The 23,097-nt window shown below is 37.8% G+C and overlaps 3 protein-coding genes across 3 annotated transcripts; 1 reads left to right on the forward strand and 2 right to left on the reverse strand.

Moving 5' to 3' along the window:
- Nucleotides 1-904: 904 nt before the first annotated feature.
- Nucleotides 905-4,128, reverse strand: LOC140775307 (pentatricopeptide repeat-containing protein At4g14850-like). The gene has a single exon (XM_073118526.1). It carries the CDS (start codon nt 3,912-3,914, stop codon nt 1,158-1,160), a length of 2,757 nt encoding a protein of 918 aa, XP_072974627.1. The 5' UTR covers nt 3,915-4,128; the 3' UTR covers nt 905-1,157.
- A 241-nt stretch (nt 4,129-4,369) lies between these two features.
- Nucleotides 4,370-7,458, forward strand: LOC140775947 (NADH dehydrogenase [ubiquinone] iron-sulfur protein 5-B). Its single transcript, XM_073119449.1, has 2 exons — nt 4,370-4,613; nt 7,146-7,458. The coding sequence occupies exons 1-2, from the start codon at nt 4,464-4,466 to the stop codon at nt 7,251-7,253; spliced, it is 258 nt and encodes an 85-aa protein (XP_072975550.1). The 5' UTR covers nt 4,370-4,463; the 3' UTR covers nt 7,254-7,458.
- Nucleotides 7,459-9,795: 2,337 nt separating this feature from the next.
- LOC140775531 (auxilin-related protein 2-like) lies at nt 9,796-19,416 on the reverse strand. Its single transcript, XM_073118883.1, has 8 exons — nt 18,673-19,416; nt 16,344-17,952; nt 16,120-16,258; nt 15,912-16,006; nt 15,718-15,783; nt 15,474-15,563; nt 13,472-13,648; nt 9,796-10,127 (listed from the first exon to the last, which is right to left on the reverse strand). The coding sequence occupies exons 1-8, from the start codon at nt 19,254-19,256 to the stop codon at nt 10,089-10,091; spliced, it is 2,799 nt and encodes a 932-aa protein (XP_072974984.1). The 5' UTR covers nt 19,257-19,416; the 3' UTR covers nt 9,796-10,088.
- Nucleotides 19,417-23,097: the final 3,681 nt, after the last annotated feature.

Consider the following 23,097-nt stretch of genomic DNA (forward strand, 5'->3'; position numbering starts at 1 on the left):
GTGAATGAAGCTGGAAATAAAGACAATTTTACATATGGCAACCTGCATTTAGTTATAATTTTCTAAAAGCCCCTCAAATTAACAGTTATGATTCCTTAATCCGGTTTAGGAGGTCACTACTCTGGTACTATTATTAGAGCACCAAGTTAAATCTATTTAACAGCAAAATCAAATTACTATTTTGCTCTTAATAAGGCATTATTTCAGTTGACTTTAATCAACTGTCGTTTCAATTATTCTCTCACCTCTTTAATAATATAAAGAGTATTCTCTTATAAACTCACATCTTATTTTAGTTCAAGAATCATTTTGTCACGTCAAATTAAACATAATTATGATGCCACATGTAAACTGTTAAAGATACTATATTCAAGGTTAAGAAATAATAATGAACTACCTAGATTTTGGAGCTAACCTACATCCAAATGCCACCAAATCTCTTTTGTGCTTTTCAACTTACATTATCGTCTCTTCCTTTTTAAGAAAACAGAAGCTTTCCATGTTTTGTTAATCGCATCCTTATCTCAATTATCCTAATAGTCTTGCTGGATTATGAGTTGCTAATGACCATCTCCTGAATCTTTTGTTGATCACCTAGGCATTTGTTCGAACAAGAAGAATGCAGGCAGCTAGTTAATGCACACCAAATATATTGATATTTAAATAAGGCTGTTATGTTGCCATAGAAGCAGGGAGTGATAGAAGCAGCAAATTTGTAGCACAAAATGGAAAATTAGTAGTTGAATAGAACCAAGAGAAGAGATTATTGAACAAAGGAGAAACTTTACTTTTTAACTGTAATCATGCAATAAGTTACATGAGCTATTGACTTTCTTAGACAACAAACAATAACTTACCCTTCTCAATTAGGTGAAGAACATTGCAAGAACTCAATAATTTCCTTGACATCAGTAATAAATTAGATGTGTGAGAGTTTGTCGATATCAATTTGATTTTCTGATCCAAAGAAGAGCTGTTCATTGAGTTATTCCGCAAAAATTGAGGAAAACAATTGGTCAACTATAATTCACTCAAAAGATTACAGTGATATGTTAAAAGCTCTACATCACCAGGTTATTTCACTCTTCTGAGAGCCTCCTGAGCGAAGAAAAGTATAACCTCTTGAATCTGAGGTAATTTGACTCTATCTAAGAGCATCACCAATAATCCCGACAAGAGCATGCCCCATCCTTGAAATGATGGAAGCGATTGATATCTCTAATGATAATTTCCCGCGAAACAATCTTGGATATGAACTTGAATGCCGTGTGGCAATCTTTGCACACTCGTAGATTCTTCTTCACCCTGATGGGGGCTCCAGCAGGCGTACTAATTAAACCAAACGCAACGGCAAGCTTCTCACTATGGTGAGAAAGCAGTAGTTCCTTCTCATTTCTTTCCACATCATGCAGATCAACCTCTACCATAGGAACATACCCAGCTTTGCTCATTAGTTCACCCAATTCTTCTAGCTTCGCATATATCTGCGTCGTCCTATCATGGCTTTTATCTCCCACTATAAAGGTGTGTACCTTGTCCTTCACTTCCATCCAACTCATGGCAGGTTCCTTCTTGACTCCGCTATCTTTCATCGACCTTCTCACCTTGGCAACGTTATCCCACATACCAGCTGATGCATAAGTATTTGCAAGAAGCACATGAGTGCCAGACTTCTCTGGCTCAAGAGTGAAGAGCTTCTCAGCTGCTTGCCTGCCTAATTCAGTGTTCCCATAAATTCTGGAAGCCCCTAAGAGTGCTCCCCACACCGAAGCATTGGCTTCAAAAGGCATACTATCTACAAGCTTCATTGCATCATTTAATCTCCCTGCACGCCCAAGAAGATCAATCATGCACGCATAATGCTCTTGCGTTCGTTCAATACCAAACATCTCTTTCATTGAATCAAAATAATGTTTGGCCTCATCAATCAGGCCTGCATGATTACAAGCACAAAGAACACTAGTTAAAGTGATATGGTTTGGAGGGACCCCCTCATCGAGCATTTGCTGGAACAAACTTAATGCCTCCTTTCCATGCCCATGCTGTGCAAGTCCTCCGATCATGGCAGACCATGAAACCACTCCCCTGTCCGGTATCTCAGAAAAAGCTAAGTTGGCATCCTCTATGCTTCCACACTTAGCATACATGTTTACAAGAGCATTCCCTGCAAAAACATCAGACATTAATTGCATCTTGAGCAAATGGACATGTATTTGTTTCCCCTGCTCATACGCAGATAAACTAGCACATGCATTCAGAAGACTGCTGTAGACGAAAGAGTCCGGTTCAAGTTTCTCCTTTAGCATATCAGAGAAGAGCTTCATAGCTTCCTCCCCTTGCCCACTCTGAGAGAGAGCTGTTATCATAGATGTGAAAGCTATTACATCGACAAAAGGACATTCCTCAAAAACTCTCCCTGCATCCTCTATGCAGCTACACTTTCCATATGTATCGATGAGACCATTGACAACATGAGGATCCAACAGGAACCCCGCTTTCATTGCAAGTGCATGAACCTGGTTACTCTCACTGATAGCCTGCAAGCTCGCGGTGGACTTAAGAACAGCAGACAATGTGGTTCTGTTAATGCCAAAACCTTCCTTTCTCAGCTTATGAAAGAAAACTAGTGCTTCCTCATGACTTCCACTGTGTGAGCATCCGGAGATCAGAGCATTCCACGAGACCAGATCATGCTGTGGGATCAAATGGAAAGCCTTCCTTGCGTCTCCCAGATGATCACACTTTGCATACATATCCACAAGTCCAACACCTACAAACAAATCGGAATTGGAATCAGTCTTAATCAAATAACCATGTATCTGCTGGCCCAAACCCAACATCCCTGTCCCTGCACAGGCCTTAAGAATGCTTGAGAAAGTAAAAACATTAGGATGTATTCCCAATGCTTTCATCTGCAACAACAATTCCAATGCTCGGTGATCATGGCCGTGCAGAACACATCCAGAAATAAAAGCATTCCATGAAATAATATCTGGCTGAGTAATTTTCTTGAAAACCACTGCGGCAGCCTCAATATCCCCCAACTTCGCATACATATCAACAAGCGCGTTGGCTGTGAAAAGGTCCAAATCATATCCAAGCCGAGTAAGGTGACCATGAACTGCTCTCCCAGTTTCCAAATCCCTTGAGCCCGTGCAAGCATTCAAAATGCACGATAACCCAAATTCATTTGGCCTCGTTCCACTCCAGACCATCTCTTGAAACAAGTCAACTGCCTCATCACACTTGTCATTCCTGACATAGCCTGTAAGCAATCCATTCCATGAAACCACATTCCGCTCAACCGTGCCATCAAACAACTTCCTTGAATCAACCAACAATCCAAAATTAGCATACATTACGACAAGTGCATTCGCGACAAATACATCCGACACAAATCCTGTAACTGCTGCGACTGCGTGGATTTGTGCACCGGCGTAGAGGTCGGCCGACATGGAGCACGCCTTGAGGAGGGTCGGGAGAGTGAATTCGTTGCACTGAACGCTGCAAGATCGCATCTTTCGGAAGGCCACGAGCGATTCGCGGCCGAGACCATTGTGGGTGTAGGCGGAGATGAGCGCGGACCATGCGACGAGGCCTGGCACGGGAATTTCGTCGAACACCTTGCAGGCCGAGAAGGGGAGGCGGGTTTTGGAGTAGAAGGAGATGAGGTGGTTGCACAGGGGCGGGGAGGAGGAAAGGCCAGACTTGGCGAGGTGGGCGTGGAGTTGGGTTCCGGAGAGAAGGGACTGAGTGGCGGCGGAGTGGATTAAGAGGTCAGAGAAGGTGGAAGTTTGGTTCGGGAAGGAGGTGGGATTTAGGTGTTCGAGAAATTGCGGCACAGATGGTGTTTGAAGGAAGCGGGAGGTGAGTTTGGAGGGGAGGAGGGGAGGGTGAAGGCGCCGAAGCTTCATCACCCCATTGACATGGGAAGGAAGACTTAGACGAGAAAGTTGTTCATTTGTGTAAATCCTAGACTACGTTGATCTTATATGCACGTTTACCTACACTCTTTCTTTTGCTACAAAGGATTCTGGTCCTCTTGCTGCAATGGCTGTCTTTTGAATCAAAATTCAGAGAGGTTCTTCGCTCTTTGTCGTCTCGATGTTACAAGTGAACTCAACTAAGAACAAGAATTTGTTAATTTGTACACTACCATAGATATATATATATATATATATATATATATATATGCAACGACACGCTGACTTGAACATCAAACGGTACTCATCTGCTTCCAATATACCTAAGAGCCCGGGGCCAGCCCATTAAATTCCAGCCAGGCCCATTGGTGCTCCATGTCAACGGCCAAGATCTTGTTTACCTCATCCGATATAGTGACAATTTTACCCCCAAAAGCCCAAATCCAAAGAGAGAGGTGAGAGGTGAGAGGAGAGAGGAGAGGGGAGAGCGAAGAGTTATCGAGCGATCGCAGCAGAGCGAGAACACGATCGAGGGCAGGAATGGCGTCGGGGTGGGGGATTACAGGGAACAAGGGGCGGTGCTACGACTTCTGGGTTGACTTCAGCGAGTGCATGTCGCGGTGCAGGGAGCCCAAGGACTGCGCCCTCCTCCGCGAGGACTACCTCGAGTGCCTCCACCACTCCAAGGAGGTGAGTAGCAGTCCCTTTTCTTTTATCTAGAAACCCTTGATGATTGTCGATTTGTTGATATCCTAGAGCAAAGTGATTGATTTAGGACGGATTTGGTGCTGCATCTTGTTCGATTTCCCCGAGAAATGTTGTGGATCGAGGGATTTTGCCCTATGTTGTGATTCCACTTGTAAAGGCGTCACCGTTGGAGCAATAAAGGAATAATTTTGTGTGTTTAGCTCTTTTAGACCAGAATCTACTCGTATCTCACGAATTCGATGGAACACCTTGTTTGATTTGTCTAAGAAATTTAGGTTTAGGAGAACCGACACAGGTCGAGGTTTTGCTGTCCGGTATTGCTCTATATTTTCCTATCAAAAGAAGTATTATTTAAGGTAGAAGAAACGGTGAGGTTATGGGGTCAAATTTGTGTAAGGTCTTCTGCCTGATTTAACAAAGAAAACCACTTCTGGAAAGAGAATGTATAGCTCAAATATGAATCATGTCTCTTAGATTTTCTGTAGATGGATACCTGGAGGATAACATTTGAGAATCTTCTTAATATATTTGATCGGATGTATCAATCCTTTACCTTCATCAATCTCTAAACTTCATATTAGAGCATGGACAATACAATTTAACATCTTCAGTTTGGAATGTGTGGGGCTGTCTTAAACCGGAGGGATACATGGTTTTGATTAAATATTGTTGTTATAATTTTCTCCTAGAGGGTGTCACTTGATGTGACGATTCGGATTGCCTCTTGCATTCAAAGGCCATTAGTTTTAAGTTTTTGAAACTATTTCTTTAAATAAGGGCATGTCTGCAGCAATCCTACCTCCTGTGCCCCTTGTTAGCGGAAGCTTTGTGTTGTGGGACACCCTTATTTATAATTTCACTTTCAAGATTGAGAAATATGATAATATGTTTCCATTGTTCTTAATTATTTTTCTGTAAAGTTATTCCTATGGTTTTTTAATTTCTACACTGGAAGCTTTTTGCATCTTCTCTGCTTTCAAGAAAAGAGTATTATATTTGCAATGGGAATTTCTTCATCTTTTGTAAAGGCAAGGGGCAAAATTTTCTTGACTGTTGTCACTTGTCAGCATCATCCAGATTCGACTTTACTGAAAGCTTGTTCCAATCCAATCTTCAACCTTTAAGCCCTCAGACTGTTTCCTTGAAAAACTACTGATGTACAGATAACGTTCGCCATAAAGATGCCGCTATATTTATCTGTTTCAGACTGCTAGTGCATCTTTATAGCATTAGTTGCAAGTTTCAGATATTAGCTGAATCAACTAGGGCATATTTTGGTGTACTGTAAATACATTTATCGGCTGAGAAATAGGAAAGTCTCTATAAAGTCCGATTAGTATAATCCCCTTAAAATTTGGAGTTTGTGTTTAATTTGATTAAGAAATCCTTTTATAAAGTAGATATTTGTTATGTTTCTCAGTATGAGGCAACTTATGTCAGAAGATTCATATTTTGGTTTGGTTGTTTTAGGAAGTGGTTAGATTCTCTAGAATTCTCTCTCTCTCTCTCTCTCTATTGTGTGTCTGTGAGATGGTTCGTGGAAAAAGGACAGAAAAGAAGTTAATTTCTGAGCCTTCAATATGAAGCAAAGTATATCAAAAGATTCCTATTAGGAAGTGGTTGGATTTTCTAGAATTACCTTATCTTTCCAAGATATCTTCTCTCTCTCATAAGAAATATGTGGCTTACATCAAGTTTTTGTGGCTGAAATACATTTTAAGATGCTTGGTAGTTGCATGCAGGTGAGAAATGTTCTGCAATGAACAGAAAGAAAAGTGGTATCCCTCAAGAAGATCATATACTACCATGTTCTTTCTAAAATATAAAAAAGCAGATCTTTTGATTCCCCCAAATACCTTATTGCCTAAATATCAAAATTGCTTAAACAGTTAAGTCAATGTTACTGTTAGTAAGCTAATTAGCCATATGCTGTATTGCAACCATGAAACTGGAGAAAAATGGTGTTGCATGGAATCAAAAGTTTCAAGGACATTTTAGATTAAAAAGATAGTATTTTAGTATTGGATCAGACATGATAAATTCTGGTACTATATCTCAGGCTCATATTCAAAACTCCACTTCTGGATTGTTGTGGATGTATAATGTAGGTTGTACTGATGTCTTACGAATGTCAAATGCCATGTAGATTAAATGATGAGGAATTTTCCAGTTGCAGCTGTTGAAGATCAGAAGACCGCTGAATGTATGCTGTATATACATCTCACAACAATTTTATTGAATAATGGTGTATTTATATCTCATGACAATTTGACAATCTTACGCCCCAATTAATTTATGGGGTTATATGACTGGCAAGATAGCTAGAGAATTCAAGGTCCTTTCCAATCTAATGCCACTATGTTGCCATTAGTGGTGTGGATTTATATGCTACCTATGGGAAGCTTTACGACATATTTATGCCTTCAATTACATACATTTGAAACATTTATAAGGTGGTGATGTAAATTCTTCCCTCATTTCCCATCTTAACTAGATGAAATATTTATATTGCAGTTCCAACGGAGAAACAGAATCTACAAAGAGGAGCAGCGTCAAATAAGAGCAGCGGCACGGAAGGCAAAGGAGGAGGCTGAAGGGGTTACTGTGGCTGCTCATCACTAGCTTGCTGCAAATCACCTTCTCCCAAGTTGAGCTCTAAAATTTAAGCAAGGATTTGTATTCCAAAGTTGGAATGGTATTTTGGCACGTCTCTCGTTATGTGCTTAGTCTCAACGTTCATAAACTTGGTCTATTTGATGACCAAGGTAATAATACTTGTTTACAGTTTGTTCAGATATTGATTTGAGGTCACTCTGGATTTTAAGAATTGGTTTTCTTTTTCCTGTAACTTGTTTTTGTTCAACCTTATTACCTGCATCTGTTTGCTGGAATTTGCGATGACCAATAGCTTCTTGAATTGGTAATCCTAGAACTGATATGGATTAAATTTCCCAAATGATGGTACTTTCATTACTTTGAAAGTAATTTCATGATCAAAATTAGTCATTCTCATCTGCATCTGGGATAGGTTTTTTTATTATTCTTTTTCGCGTTAAGGAAAGAAGATTAGAAACAAAAATATCCATCTGTGTACTCTCTAACCATATGATAGCAGAAACACTATGAGCTAAACGTTGCATTACTTGATGTTATTAATACCATCCAAAAATTAACTCCTTGCAAGCAATTAAGCTAGCTATTTCGCCTTTGATTCCATGAGTTCTTTTCATTCTTGTTGTGACTTTGAATCCAAATTGGACTTTGTAAAATTGCGTCTTTCTTGAGTGAAAATTGAGAACCAAGAGTTGGCTACCAACTCGTAAGTAGAATATTGTAGATTAAGTGTCTCTTCCAATTAAATAGCTTAAAACAATTGGGCAGCTAGTAGATTCTCTATACTGACTTCAATAGGGTGAGTGAGCTAAGATGTTATCAATTTCATCTAATTACTCAATACAAAGCATCTGATCCTTATTTCCTAGCATTTGCATCACTTTCTTTGCTCCATGGAGTTCCATAAAATGCTGATATGCCTGCCATTGCCAACCAATGTTGGCTTCTTCTTTTGTGTATACCTGCACTCAGAGTAACTTATGCTACTCAAACAAATAAGTTTGCAGCCTCCTATGCACTCTAACTTTCTCCGGTCCGCCGTGCTGGGAGGCCGGCAAAAGAGTCTGATGTGCATAGACAATCGTCGGGTGTGCACCGACCGGGAGAAAAACCCCTAGGGCGGTGACACCTGCTGCTTCCAGTGTTACTGGAAGGACACGACGCACGATCGGGATCACTGTGGTCGGTGCGGGCGAAGGTGTGCCCACGGGATGCTATGCTGCGGCGGGATGTGCATCGATATCCGTGCCGACCGTGATCACTGTGGCTCATGCTACAATAGGTGTGCCGCGGAGATCCGGTGCAGATACGGGATGTGTGACTATGGAACATGAATGCATCCAGTGTAGGATGGTCTGCTTCATTTTTTGTGTCCTTTGCTGTTTGGCTTGTTGTTTATCTCAAAATAAGCTTGTCATTTACAAGTGTTATCTTCATGTTGATAACATGAAGATAACACTTGGATATGTTCCACCTATAAACGGTTGCAGAGCTACGGATTGCTTTGTTAAATCAAAAACATTTTGAGCTCTTTAATCTATTTGCCGTGGATTAAAAGGTTGGCAATATGGAGATAGGATTTTGGAGGGGTAATGGAGATGAGAAGCCAATATTGAAAGTTCTAATAGTCATGTTGGGTACTTGGGCTTAACTGAAAGATTTCCTTACTGACTGGAAAATTTTAGGAATTTTTTGCACAAAGCTATATTCTGCTCATTTATTGTGAAAACAGTACTCTTACTTAAACCATTTGCAAAACGACTCCTTTTTCATGTAATATTCCTTCTGACATTAATTAATAGAATGCCATTAGGATCATTTTACGTTTATTTCCTTTGCATTTGCATAACGTGGTTATTTTAGCCTGGCGGATTGGAATTTGGAAACATTAATTACATGAATACATTTGTAAATAAAAACTTGGTGATAGTTGGCGAAAAGATTTCAATTTAATTTAATTTTTTTTCCTTGCATGGACTCTTTACTTATTACAACAAAATGCTATCAGCAGGAGAAATTTGAGAGTGATCGATCAACTAAAATGTACACTTGTTTCCTGTGAGAGTACTGCCTGCATACTCTTTTCTATTTTATCAAACTCTTTTGGCTTGCATCTTATGCTCGTTTCTGGTTACGTTACATAACAATCATGCACGGTCTTGTCCTCTCGGCACTTTTGGCATCCATTTCTTTTTCATATGTAGGAGGGCAATATGCTGCAGATAACTTCTAACTTTTAGCTAGCCACACACCCAGTGATCCGGTAGCAAAATGCACATAAAACTGATGACCAATGTACATAATTTAAGTTCAATTAATCATCCATCCCATCTTTTTAACCTGAGTTGTTAAACAACAAATTCAAGAAATTTTACAGTAGCACTTTCATTTTACATGGATGGTTTCAGTGTTTGAAGTTTGAACTGTGTCTAGTTTATATGGTTCAGTGAGTCATCAAAATCAAAAGTTGATCCTATTGCATTGGCAGATTCATAAAAGATGAAAAGAGAATTTAAAAATGTTTTGGAGTACCAAACAAAGATTCATGAGATTGGATAGAGTATATGTGTGTAGATTGAGTCCTGACACAGGTGTAACAAAGATCTTAAAATCACAAATTTTAGCCCCTTTTAACCTCATTGACACAGATCAAATCAATGCAAAATTAAATATACACCACTTTAGCAGTCCCTTTTCTGGGGCATCATGTAGTTTGAAAAGCATTGCAGGATGATCAACAAATATTGAAGCCCAAAAAAAAAAACAATGGTAATAACAAAGGATGACTATGCTTTCCCTTCCAACCTCTCGTGGAGATGATAGATGATCAGCCCAAAAGATATTTTAGAAGAGCTCTTCCGAGTTGAACTTGTTCCAGGCTTCCTGTTTCATGTCAAAGAGTAAGAAATATCTACATTCAAGGCACTTTCTGGCACTTGCTCACTCTCAGAAGACTATAATAAACAAAGTCAACAACACAAATGCTAGGTTAATGTAAGGGGCCACTTTCAGAACAAGTTCTTCAGATGTACTAATTTTATGCTCTTCTACATTTTCCAAAACATATTCTGAAACTGAGACCCTTGCTTCAAAGCCAAAGCCCAAAGTGAGTGTAGTTATAGAAACAATATAATAAAAAAGATATGAAATCAGTGCATCCAATGAAGCAGGAAAGTGCATCAACCTAGCACAACAGATGGAGACTGTAACTGGATACACCTTATTTTGAGATTTAAAAAAAAAAAATAAAATAAAATATGAAAACATAACCAGGTAAGAGTTAAACCAGCAATTGTCACACAAACATAGAACAATAGCCAGATACACCTGTGGGAAAAATCTAACCCATGGGCCCTTGGCCGAGGCCCTCAAATAATGCCCCGCAGACCTTTCGGAGGGTTCAAAAGGTCTGTGGGCGTTATGTTTTGAGGGGCCTCGGCCAAGGGCCCAAAAAATGGGTCCATGGCTAGTTTTTTAGATCTAGGTTTTGATGTTTTTACAGCTCAATGCTAACAAGGGTTTCTAGATCACCAAGGACTTTGATTATTTATTTTGTGTGGTTCTTTTTAAAAAGTGTTAGATCGGCCATTTTGCTAATCTAACATACAGTTTTTACTTACTGCTAATTTGATATGTTAGTTCCAGCTTACAGCATTCTTTTCCAAATGAAACAAGACATATTTGAAGTAAAAAAAATATTTATTCTCTAACTTCAAAGGATCATGAGTAAATGAGCAGTCCCATTATCATGATAAGAATTACCTACCAGGTCTTTATCCATATAAATTAATTTCCTTGCATACACTTGGAGATTTCTTGTAGGCTACAGTTTGTGCAATAAGCTTGCGATCAGGAGTCATATGGCACCAATTTATTGTTAGAAAATGTATGGTAAAAGTGTTCTGCACACATATCAGGTATTTAAACTTTTTCGATGAAGTGCTATTTTGTTGGATGCAGCAGTAGTGTATTTTTGAGACTCGCGATTCTGTAAAAAATGCAAAAGATTTGGAACTTCTATTTGCATAAAACCAATCGTCACCCATTTGCAAATATTCGACCAATTAATGTCATTGTGACTTTCAAACTTAAAAAAGAAGAAGCATGTAACATGTCTGTTCCTTATTAGCCAAATCATAGCTTTCTATAATATGCAGTGCCTATGCTAAAGACAAACAGATAGATGGATAAATCCATTGCCATATGATAGCAAATTGCCGTAATTTGCAAGAACTACATTAGGTACAAGGCTATGAGCCACCAAGGTTCAAGGTACAGGTTTGGCTTTCACTTCCACGACAATATAGGGTTTCAGTTTCGGTTTCGGTTTTGGCAGATTTGGAAGAATTGACTTTTGCTCAAACATATCAAAAGTTCGGAAAAAGAAATTGTAGAAAATGGTTGTGTAACCTAGAATAAAAACATGTCACAAAATCAATATAGTATAAAGGTAATATAAGAGTACTTACATGTAGAGTGCCATTGAATTTTTAGAGATGTCTATGGAGAATTAAGACTTGAAATTTTATGCAAGCCAAGCTTATACAAATCAGTTTGGACAGGTCATTAGATGCACATCAATGCATCAATTATACACATCAAATGACTCCAAGCACAATAGCTCAAATTCTATGGCCTCCCATATGTCCTTCCAGACGCAATCGAAGTAATCGAATGCATGAGATCAATATGTCTGTGTGTATTCAACAGGTACCCTGATCAACTTACACGAATTGGCCCACATTGAAACTGTGCTCGAAAAATAAGTGGGTCAAAGAGGAAGTGTTCGCGGATATGTTTGACTCTTATCATAAAATCATCTACATTTTGGTGCAAAGATTGTGGCTAGATAAAGTTGAAAGTGGAGACCTTTGCTTTCCAAAAATGCCTTTAGAAGTGAGAAAGGGAGAGAACTTTGTGAGGCCAAAAGGGACAAAGCCCTTATTTTGAGTGACTATCCAGTGCTTTTATCCCTTATCAAGCAAAGGGCATCGGTTAAACAAACTCCAGTAACTCCCCCTCAACTCAAGTTAGTGAGGTTAATAGTCATACCATCCCAAAAAGAGCATTTAGCTGTGATAAAAGGACTCTATGCATGGACGAGGCCCTCATATCAAGGAATCACACGTGGCCCACATACTGAAATGTGCAGATATAGGGAATACTTCTCACTCATATAGCCCATTCTAGTAAGCTTTTTCCATAGAGTAAAAGATATATTATTGATAATATCAACATAACATGTGCCAATACTCCTTTAGACCAAAAGAGCATGGAGGAACTTAGATTTCAAAATGTCTTCAAAGTCAACCAAAAATAAAAAGTCATACCAAAAACTTCCTCAAAATTGAGGAAAAAGATTTTTGTTCTTATAATTAAGAATGGGAATCCTTGCAATTATGACAATATCTACCTAAAGATTTTCAAAATCAACTTACAGAGCCTAATCTAAATTGGTGTTATACAAGTACATACACTTAATGATGGTCGTGCTAGTCGACATGTCCCACACTGACAATGGCACAGCACCTAGCATGAGGTGTGCCAATATTCTATAGAGCCTTTGTTTTATTATACGACAAAAATGACATGTCATGTGAAGGCTCATGTTTTTTACATTCTCTTATTTCAATCATATTATAGAGTATTCAATCATATTACAGAATGTTTAATCATTAATATTAGTTTTAACGAATATATTCAATCATATTTTGTGTTGAATAATATTTCTATTTGACTATTGCTATATCTTTAATAAGATAGATCATTACGAAAATAATCTAAAGATAAAAGACTCTAATGTACGCTTTAATTATATATATATATATTCAAACAAAAAATTAAAGATCGATATGTCCAATACCAAAAAACATCTTTAGATACTTTTAAATTTTTGTTAAAAATGTGTCAAAGTCGTGCTAGTGGCACATAGGGGCATGCCTTCGGCACAACCATTGTTGCATACACTTATAGAAATTCTTCTAATTAGTAATTGCTGAACAGCAAGTCTATGTTGCTGCATGTTGGCGAGCATTATTATGATAAGTTTACTACTGTTTGTTTGTTGACAAGACAAAACCTCTTTTTGTCTCTCAAATTCCAAAAGCATGCACATTTCCATAAGCCAAGCCAAGAGACTGAAAACTACATGGAATCTTGATCTCTAGGGAATAATAATCAAAAAACCAACTGATAGGGAAAAAAAAAATTAAAAGCTGAGCACACACCTTAAGGAGATCAAAAACCTTTTCAGCAATATATTTTTGCTGAAGATTTGCACCCTTTTGTTGCACTTTATCAGGATGAATGCACAATGTTGCTTTCCTGTAAACTTTTTTCACTGCCGCAGCAGTAATCAGATCAGTCAATGATACAGGTTGCCAGCCGCATTCAGGCCAAAGTACCTGTTTGCAATTAACATAAACAAGTTAGGAAGTGACAAAAAGAAGCTGTTTTCATGACAAGAAGCTTAATTAAATTTCTAATCTACTAATATAATAATTAGTTTCTGCAGGAGCTTATCAGTCTACATGAAAACCTTGGAAGATCAAATTCTTAGATAAGTAAAACCTTTCATGACAAATTTTGCTCCAGTGTGGAATAATGTGCAGTGTATCATTGTTCATCAATTTGTCTTTTTCGTTATTATTGAAATAGATAAGCATTTAGACACTGCAAGTATACTGTACAAGCTAGTCAAGACGATGGTGCAGATTAACACATTTCTTTTAAACATGATGAGTGGCACAGATAGGAAGAATATTTGTACTATCGAGAGTACAATCAACATTACGAATTTCTGCCATCTGCACAACAAGATATGTTATAGGCAAAGAGGGACTTTTGGGAAGTCAACTATACTTGAAATGCAGTTGCGCTAATTGGGATCACATATAGACTATGAAAACTAACTCTATTAAAGGAATCCAAAAGTATTTCGATAATCTACGAACATCAATAAGAAGAATCCAAGTATCCAACAGACTATGGCCTACCATTTTACCCTAATTCACTTACATGCTTCCCTTAATTCTCCTCCCTTTCCTCTTTTTCATTTGGGTGGCTATCATTTTCCCTTCTGCTATTCCACTCTCTACTTTCTCACTTTTTCTTCCGCCCTTATTTCCTTCTTTCTTTTCCTTCCACATGTTCCTCTTAAAAACGAAACAAAAATCAATTTCATCTTCCTGCCTTGTTGTCTTTGTACCAACTTTCCTCGCATCATCCTTTATTCATCTTCTTGTGAAGAATAGGAATAAGCTTCAAACACTCATTTCATAGACATTGTGCAAGAAGATGGGCAAGATGTAAGCATAGGTTTCCTCAAGATCAACCAGTTTACTTGATGTTTGGTCTCTCAGTCTATTTGCTGATCTCTTTTGCTTTCCAATTCCATCTTTGTTACTTCCCTATAGACCCTTCTTCACCTTTTACCTATCTATTGGCTGATTTGATTGTGGAACTATCTAAATCAGTTAACGATTGCTTTTATTGGATATGAGTTGTTCTCTTTCGCTTCGGACATTAATGCAGATGTTTGAGGATTGTAAACCTCTTCTTTGCATTTTCTCCATCATGTAATTTGCCTATTGAACTTGTGTTCTCCAAGAAAACCCATCATCTAATTGCATAACTTAATAAGTACTTCTGCCTTTTTATCCAATAAATGCATCCCTAACATGACTAGACAAACATGTTTTGATCTTCGATCAATCTTTTATCTTGAATCAAGTCTCAACTAATAAAAAAGAAAGGGAAATGAGAAAGGCCAAATAAGTATTCAATATCTGTTGCAGCCACATTTTTGTCACAAAATTCCAGAAAAGCAACTGGTCATTCCCAGTATCTCTGTATCTCACCTAATTTCAGGTGCTTGAAATAACTTATAGGCATTGAATGATTTTTACTGTCAAGTTACAAAGGACCAAAATTGAAGAATAGAAGATATGATATTCTACAATGAAATAGCAGTTAACTGATAATAGAAACAATTTTCTCACATAAGAGTGCCCAAATTCTACCTAAGATACCAAGCTTTTGTGCTTGACATTAAATGATTAAAAACGTATTATTGTAGTTCAAAGAAATGAAAAAAAATTAAGATCTTCTCTGTAACATTACAATATACAAAAGACAAACATGCAAAGATTATGCAGAAAGTAAGCATAAGACACTACCATGAAAACAGTGAAGGCACCATTTCAAACAAATAAAAGAATATGGACTCACATATTGCAATGTTGATAGCAAGGCGCGCAGGTTCCCTTCTTTCCCAGCAGCCCACCTTTTTATCTCAAAATCTAGTGTTTCAGCAATCCTCTGAAATCCACATAGAGCATAATTAGAGGAAACAAGAAGATACAACTAGGAAGATGCCTTCATTGGAAGGACACCAGTGCGCTACTGTATCATAATTCAAGTGGTCTTTGCAAACATACAGTTTAAAGAAATATTATAGGAATAAAAGGCTTACATGTCTTTCTGCCTGATCCCTCTGCGTTTGCATATCACGTTCATTTTTCTCAGCTAGAGCTTTTGCCTACAAATTCAGAATCAGAAAATGCCAGTAATGGGCATAGCTGAACGGAGGATTTCTATTTGATAATAAATAAGAATAGACATGCATAATTACTTCCACATAAGATTACAATCATAAAGAAGCATTACCGCGCGTTCAAGGGTCCTTTGGTGACGTTCAAGTCTAGCCCTCCTTCTTTCTTCGCTCTCTCCATCAATTTCTTGAAAATCTCCAGATGAAGGAGCTAATGAAAACAAGTCAGTTATCGGAAGAATCAGTATTGTGGCTCATGAGACAAAGAAACTTATAGAGCTGAAGAAGTTACAGCATCAACTTGTACCAGAATATGAATAATACCTCCAAATATCGAAGATAGGTCATCCACAATATTTGTTGTAGATGATACCTTCCGAATGGTAGACGCTGAACTAGAAGGTGTTCTCCTTGAAACATCAGAACCTCCTCTACCTTGAGCTTGAGCATCAAATCCAGTTTCCTGAAACATCAATCATTTAGTGAGGACCTGTTGAGTGTTGATATCAAAGAGAGATTGACATTAATATTACAGCACAGTTCCGCACCGATGATGTAGCCCTTTGCTTCGGTGCACTATTTGCTCGAGAACCCATACCGAAGAATGACTCAAGATCATTTTCAGATTTCTGCTGTTTTTCTCTTGCAGCAGCAGCAAGCCTTTCTCGAGCTTCTGCAGCAGCTCTTTCTACGGCTGCTCTTTCAGCTCTTTTACGAGCTTCTGCTGCAGCTCTCTCCACAGCAGCCCTTTCAGCTGCAGCCTTCTCCTTAGCTTCTTTAGCAGCTCTCTCCACAGCAGCCTTCTCCCTAGCTTCTTTAGCAGCTGCTCTTTCACTAGCTTCTGCGTCTGCAGCTGCTCTTTCCCTAGCTTCTGCAGCAGCCTTTGCAGCTCTCTCGCGTGCTTCAGCTGCTGCTCTCTGTACTGCAGCTCTCTCTGCACGCTGGCGTGCTTCCTTCTCAGCCTTTAGGCGAGCTTCAGCAGCAGCTCTTTCCCGTGCCTCCCTTGTGGCTCTCTCCACAGCTTGTCTGCCTCTCGCTCTTTCCCTTTGAAGATCTAACTCTCTCTCCTTTTCAAGTCTTCTTTGCTCCTTCTCCTTCTCTCTTTCTCTCTGCTCTTGTTCCCATTCCAATCTTTCTTGCCTCTCTTTATCTTCTAGATCCCAAGAATTTGGCTTCATTTCATCGTCAATTTCATGTTGTGCAGATTCTCTACTTCTAGAAAATTTTGCATCCCGTTCTCTCTCCCTTACCTCCTTAGCATGTTTGAACTTTGCCTCAGCTCTATCCATGGCATCTTTCATAGCAGCTGCAGATGCTGCTGCAGCTGAATTTTTCTCGATTTCCTCTTCACTAGTGACAGCTTCTGCACAATCATGAGCATATGATGGAGGCTTTCCCATGGCGAAGTCTTCTAGCTCATCTAATGGAGATACTCCAGATCTCCTTATGGGATCTTTTTGGTAACTATAGTTTTGACTGCGATGTGGGTACTCATCATCCCTTCTCTTAGTATTGGCTCCAAATGGCGCTTGTTTGATGACAAGATGTGGCGGTGGCCGTGAAGGTGGTGGAGCACTCGTAGGTTGTGTGAAAAGAGGAATTTCAGCAACTGAAAGCCATACATCATCAGCTGTCTCAAAATATTCAGTGGATTTTGGTGATTGGTCTGCCATGGAATTTCTGCCATATGTTTCTGAACTTTGGGCATCAACATTACCAACAGGCCTATGAACACTAGAAGATTTAGTGGATTGCACCTTAGGCAAGATATCTTCGAATGTATCCACTGAAGAACGTTGAGTTGGTTCCTTTTGAGTGAAAATATGCACTGGGCTTGTGTCTCGGGCATTGTTCAGAGGGCTCTTGTCTTTTGGCTTGTCATTCACCTCAGAAGTAAACGATGGCACTGATTTTGGAAGACCATCAAAAGCACTAGAGTCATCAAATATTCCACCACTAGCAGAAGAGGTATCAACCTTTGTTCTTTCAGAGTTCATAGGCCGACTCAGATGCTCCAACGGGTCTGAAAACAACCCAGAGGAAGAATAGTTTGAGGTAGAAGTTGTTTCTAGAACAACAAAGGGATCATTTGGCATGCTGGTCGACGGCTTAGCTGATGACACAGCTGGTTTCTGCTGGTTAGTCTCTGAAGTCTCCCTGCAAAAGAACTTTGATTTGAGAGAAATGATAGACATATGCAGTGATCTCAGGAATAAGCACAGAAATACAGATAGTTCAATAGAAAAACTATCTAATGAGAATTTACTCAGGCTAATAGCAAAACAAATGACTAAGATAAAGAATCTAGTCATCTTCTTGGGAGGACAATAGTCTAATAGATAGGAGGAAGCAGCAAGCAGAGGATAAAAAACCAGAAAGACTCTCATGATAAGTTCATCTTTCAAATACAAATGGGACGAAAAACTGGCTATCTGGTATATACTAAATAGTTTCTTGCTGAACGTAATAAAATGCCCCTCGGGAATAACAAAATACTAATGCAGTTGTGTGTTTAATACATCAAACAATCAGCTTATGCAACCAGAGTGTATCAGCAAATTATCTCCTTACGAACATAACATTCAGAGTAATATATTCACTGTTGGGCAAGACGAACGGGACCCAACAGATGGCTCAGAACAGAGCTAAGAAACAGATGTATAAATCTCTTACAGCAGCTAGGGATGCTTCAATCATATTAGACACAAAATCCTCCTAACTATTTTTAAATTGTCATGACAAGTTCTCTAGCTTAACATTCAGAATTGCACTATTAGTGCCCAAGATAAGTATAAAAAGAAGAAGAAAAAAATATATCTTAACAAGGAATTCATTAAAGATCTAAAAGAAAGACCAGGAGTAGAGATAAAAGAACACCTTTTTCTTGGCGGACTGCTCCCACCAAATCCAGGTATCAGCTCATCGAATGCAGACAAGTCCTGCTCTTTCCTCTCCTCAGATCTCCTATCAGGCATCGCCTTCCCAAGATTCTCAAGAAGATCATCATATGCAGGCGGTGACGACACGTGATTGGATCCGGGTCCCGATGCCATCGAGGCAAACACGTCATCATAGCTGACCGACGCCGAGCTCTTCACCCCAGGCACCCCGTCGAAGATATCGTCATCGTAGACCGGCTTATCGTACACGGGCAAGGACGACGCCGCCGATGCCGACCTCGATCCGGGCTCCTTGAATCCATCAAAGATTGCATCGAGTGAAGCCGCCGAGGACGAGGAATGATGCGAAAACTTAGGCGGGGGTGGTGCGGCGAAGACGCTATCGTCGTCGCCGAGAAGGGAATCCCCGGGTTTCCACCCGGATCTTGGAGCGTTCCACGAGGAGGTATTGGATCCAGCGGAAGCGTTGGAGGAGGAGCTCTTGGAGGCGGCCATGGGGGCGGATTTGCCCTGGGGGCGGAACCCGAAGTCCCGGGCCAGGAGGCCGGGGAACTCATCCATTTGTCGGATATCTCCGGATCGGCGGTGATAGGGGCGGGTACGGCGGCGGAGATCGCCGGAAATTGGTCGGAGAATACGAGATCGAGAGAGAGGAAAGAAGGAACGAGAAGGGTTCGAGCTCAAGAGGGCAGGAAATGGGATTAAAAGTGGTGAGTTTGGTGCGGGGCCCGGGGATTGGTGGCGCGATGTGCTTGGCTGCGGTTGGAGTTTGGTGTTTGGAGAGGATGGCGAGTTTAAGGGACTGCTTATATAATTGTTGGATAGTTGGGGGCAGCTTAGAAATTATTAGTTTTAATCTAGATAATGAAATTTTGCATTTAACGCCATCTCTTAATATATTTTCGGTTTAGACCCTCTATTTGTAATATTTACAACTTAAGTTTTATATTTTTATCAACTTTTTGTCAGCTATAAATTTTTTCTAAATAACTAAAATATTATTAATTCCTTTTTCTCTCTTATTCCTCTTGCTTCTTCTTTTTTCTAAGGCTCAGAATTATTCTTTTTTCTAGGCAAAATACTCATCACTATTTATGTTCTCCTTCTTCTTACTTCTTAGTATATAACTTAAGTAAGATTGGGTTATAGCTTGTAGAGATATTTTAATAATTATTTTAGTATAATTAACTTAACTTAGGTGTTTAGTTAATTTTAGTCTACAGATCTAACAATAGAATCTTTTTTACATATAATTGATAAAATGCCGGGCTCGATTTACAAATATTAAAAAAAGAGGGGAGAAGTTATAAATAGATTAAAAGTTGGGGTGTTAATGGCAAATTTTCGTTGTGAGTTTTGTTTTGGGTTTGGTTGTTAAATGGGCCAAGTATAATCTGACACTGTTTGGGCTGTCTGTTAGGCCTGTAACAACTATGTAGGCTTTAGGACTTATATAAATCTTATTAATAATTAATGCATCCTTTGTGACAAAAGATTCAATGAGATTAAACAATTGAATCATCTTTCTTCCATGCTAAGTATTAGCATAATAATGCTTGGTGTTGTTACTTGTTAGTAATGATCAAAAAGCCCATATGTTCTACCCAACCTACTGCTAAAATCTCAATCCAACCCTCTATTGATAGCTAGCAGGTGATAATAAACCAGGATGGCGAAGAGAGACTCAGCTTGAACCAAGACTAGGGTGGCAAATAGAGACCCAGCTCGATCCGAGACCAAGATGATTCAACTCGAGAAAAGTCATAATGTGATTCGAATCTAATCGGATCGGTACATGAAGACGTTGAATTCAATAGATTAAGTCTATTTATTTCTTTTTTATTAATTTATGTATTATCTCTTATAAAAATCCTTAAGATAAGTCTTATTAAGTAATATATATCCTTAATGCAAGTCTAGTTAAGTCGTATAAATCTTTAAGGTAAGTCAAATTAAGTTGTGTAAACCTTCGAGTCAAATTAAATTAAGTTATGTAAATCTTTCAGACAAATCCTAGTTCAAAGTATGTAAACATTTATGACTATTCCTAATAAGACTCGTAATATTCGACATATATATATATATATATATATATATATATATATATATATGGGAGGTTTGGCTCATTTGTTTAACTATTCATGCATTGAGAAATTATTTTAGCTTTAATTTATCTTAAGAGTAAGATAATTTAGAAGTAAAAATACAATAATCTTCTTTCTCCGTTACCACCGTACTCTATCTTCTTCCTCTACTATCACCACTGCCATCATCTCTCCTGCAATCGATCCTTCTACAATCTCCACCAATTGTCAATCTCCCTTAACCAAAGCTAGATCCTCGTTATAGATCAACCCAAATCGATCCGTAACAAGTAAGCCCGAACCTACCCAATAACCACCCCTAGGCCAGGTTGCTGCATCACAGCTCCTAAGCTTATGGAAGATATATATAAATCCTCTTCGAGATAACAAGGAACAATAACAGGTGATCTAACTGTTCAATCTGGAAGATTGAAGTCCTTTCTCTATAAATCACTAAAGCTAAACTGGTCTTCAACAATATCATTCACCTGGCAGCTCTACCACTGCAAAGAAGCTAGAAGGAAATCCAATCCTACTGTGAGAATTAACTTAGAACTATATTCAGCTCACTAAATCATATTAACCTTAAAAAAGTTATTAGATGGGAAGGAGTAAATGAAGAAAAGAAAATCTTTAAATATTTATAGTGTCCTTGTAATGCAGCTATCCATGCTAAGATGTATTACATGACAGATTTATAACTAATTATTTATTAAAAAAATCTCTTATTTAAATAATAATTATCATTAGTTCATGTATTGCTTTTAGAAGTTGGCCTATAAATATCTACATCCAAATGTGTTAGAATAAACACTTGGCTCAAAATTTTAATCTATTAAGAGATTTTATATTTTAAATTGAAAAATAAGCTTAGCAAGATTCAAACTTTGGATCTTTGTTTTATTATCGTGTCACAATATTCACCGGCGATTTATAAAAACTTAAGCCGTTAGGTAACAGTAGTTCTTTTCTTGATGGATAGATTGCCAATGAGATAGGCAATGACCTCAAACCTAGAATCTATTTTGACTAATAATCATATAAATTTGAATCAAACAAAGATGGACCTTGGAAAAAAAATTAAATGAAACTAAATAAACTAATTATATAGTTGACTTTCACAAGTAATTTAGCTGTTCCACCATTCGTAGTTGAGGCTTCTAAGGATCCTTCACCTAAATGCTAAATTAAAACAAATTAGAAACCTTATTAATGTCCTTAGGTTGACACTTAGCTAGTAGGTGAATTGTTAGATAGATTCCTCTTCCTCTGTAAATTATTGTTATTTTTCTATAGATCTTATCATTTATTCCAAGTGGCATAGAGATGAAAGTCATTGGATAATTATTTTACCCTTTTTTCTTTTTTCTTGTTAAAATACTCATATTAAACACCGTATGAGTATTTTAGTCATTTTAATGTTATTTAGTTAAGTTTAATAAAAACTTAACGGTTTTTTTTAGTGATAAGTGTAAGAACTGATTTAAGAATTTTAAAGTATAAAAGATTAAAATAATTTTAGAGATAAGTATAAGAAGTAAAATATATTTAACTCAAAATAATTTAAAAGGGATAATCTGAGAGCACTCCTTTTTAAGTGCCATATGGAAGAACTGACAACAATCTTACATATTATTAATCATTCTCAGATTAAGCTAATAAACCATTAGTAATAAATCTGGCTATTTGCATAAAAGAAGTCATAAAATTTTAGTAATAGTAAGATTAGACTATTGAAAATTAAATTCTTATATATATATATATATATTTATATTAGATGTATATGTTTTTATATCACAATGCACATAAAGAATGTACACAAGAACTCAATCTTATTGTTATTACAACTTAAAAAGAGTTATTTGGTATATATATATATATATATTATGCTTTTATTTTAGGAGATTTCTACAACCTAAATGTAGACAATCCATTGGCTAAACTTTAAGGTTGATCACTATGTCAATATCTTTGATAAAATTATAAAATGTAATTTAACTGGCCAATGGAATTGTGCTCAACTTTCTCTCTAAAAATTAGGATATAATTAGATAATTTAAGGAGGAGGGTATGTGTAAGTTTTCTCTAGTTGAAGAGTTAAAATGTAATTAACCCTGTATTAGGAGACATGCCAGGCTTAACCTGATCTTTAATAAAAAGAAAAGGAGGACTTTTACTAAAAAGTCCTTCTTATTGTTTTATTTGTCAGAAGGACGAAAGTGTAAATTTGCATCAATACATATAGATGATATACAGTAATATTATACAGGCATCGAAAGTCAACCATACTCGTAACGGAACATATTAAAAAAATACGA

The sequence above is a fragment of the Typha angustifolia genome, chromosome 14, assembly GCF_048772165.1.
Source record: "Typha angustifolia cultivar Huaian chromosome 14, ASM4877216v1, whole genome shotgun sequence".
NCBI classification, from domain to species: Eukaryota; Viridiplantae; Streptophyta; class Magnoliopsida; order Poales; family Typhaceae; genus Typha; species Typha angustifolia.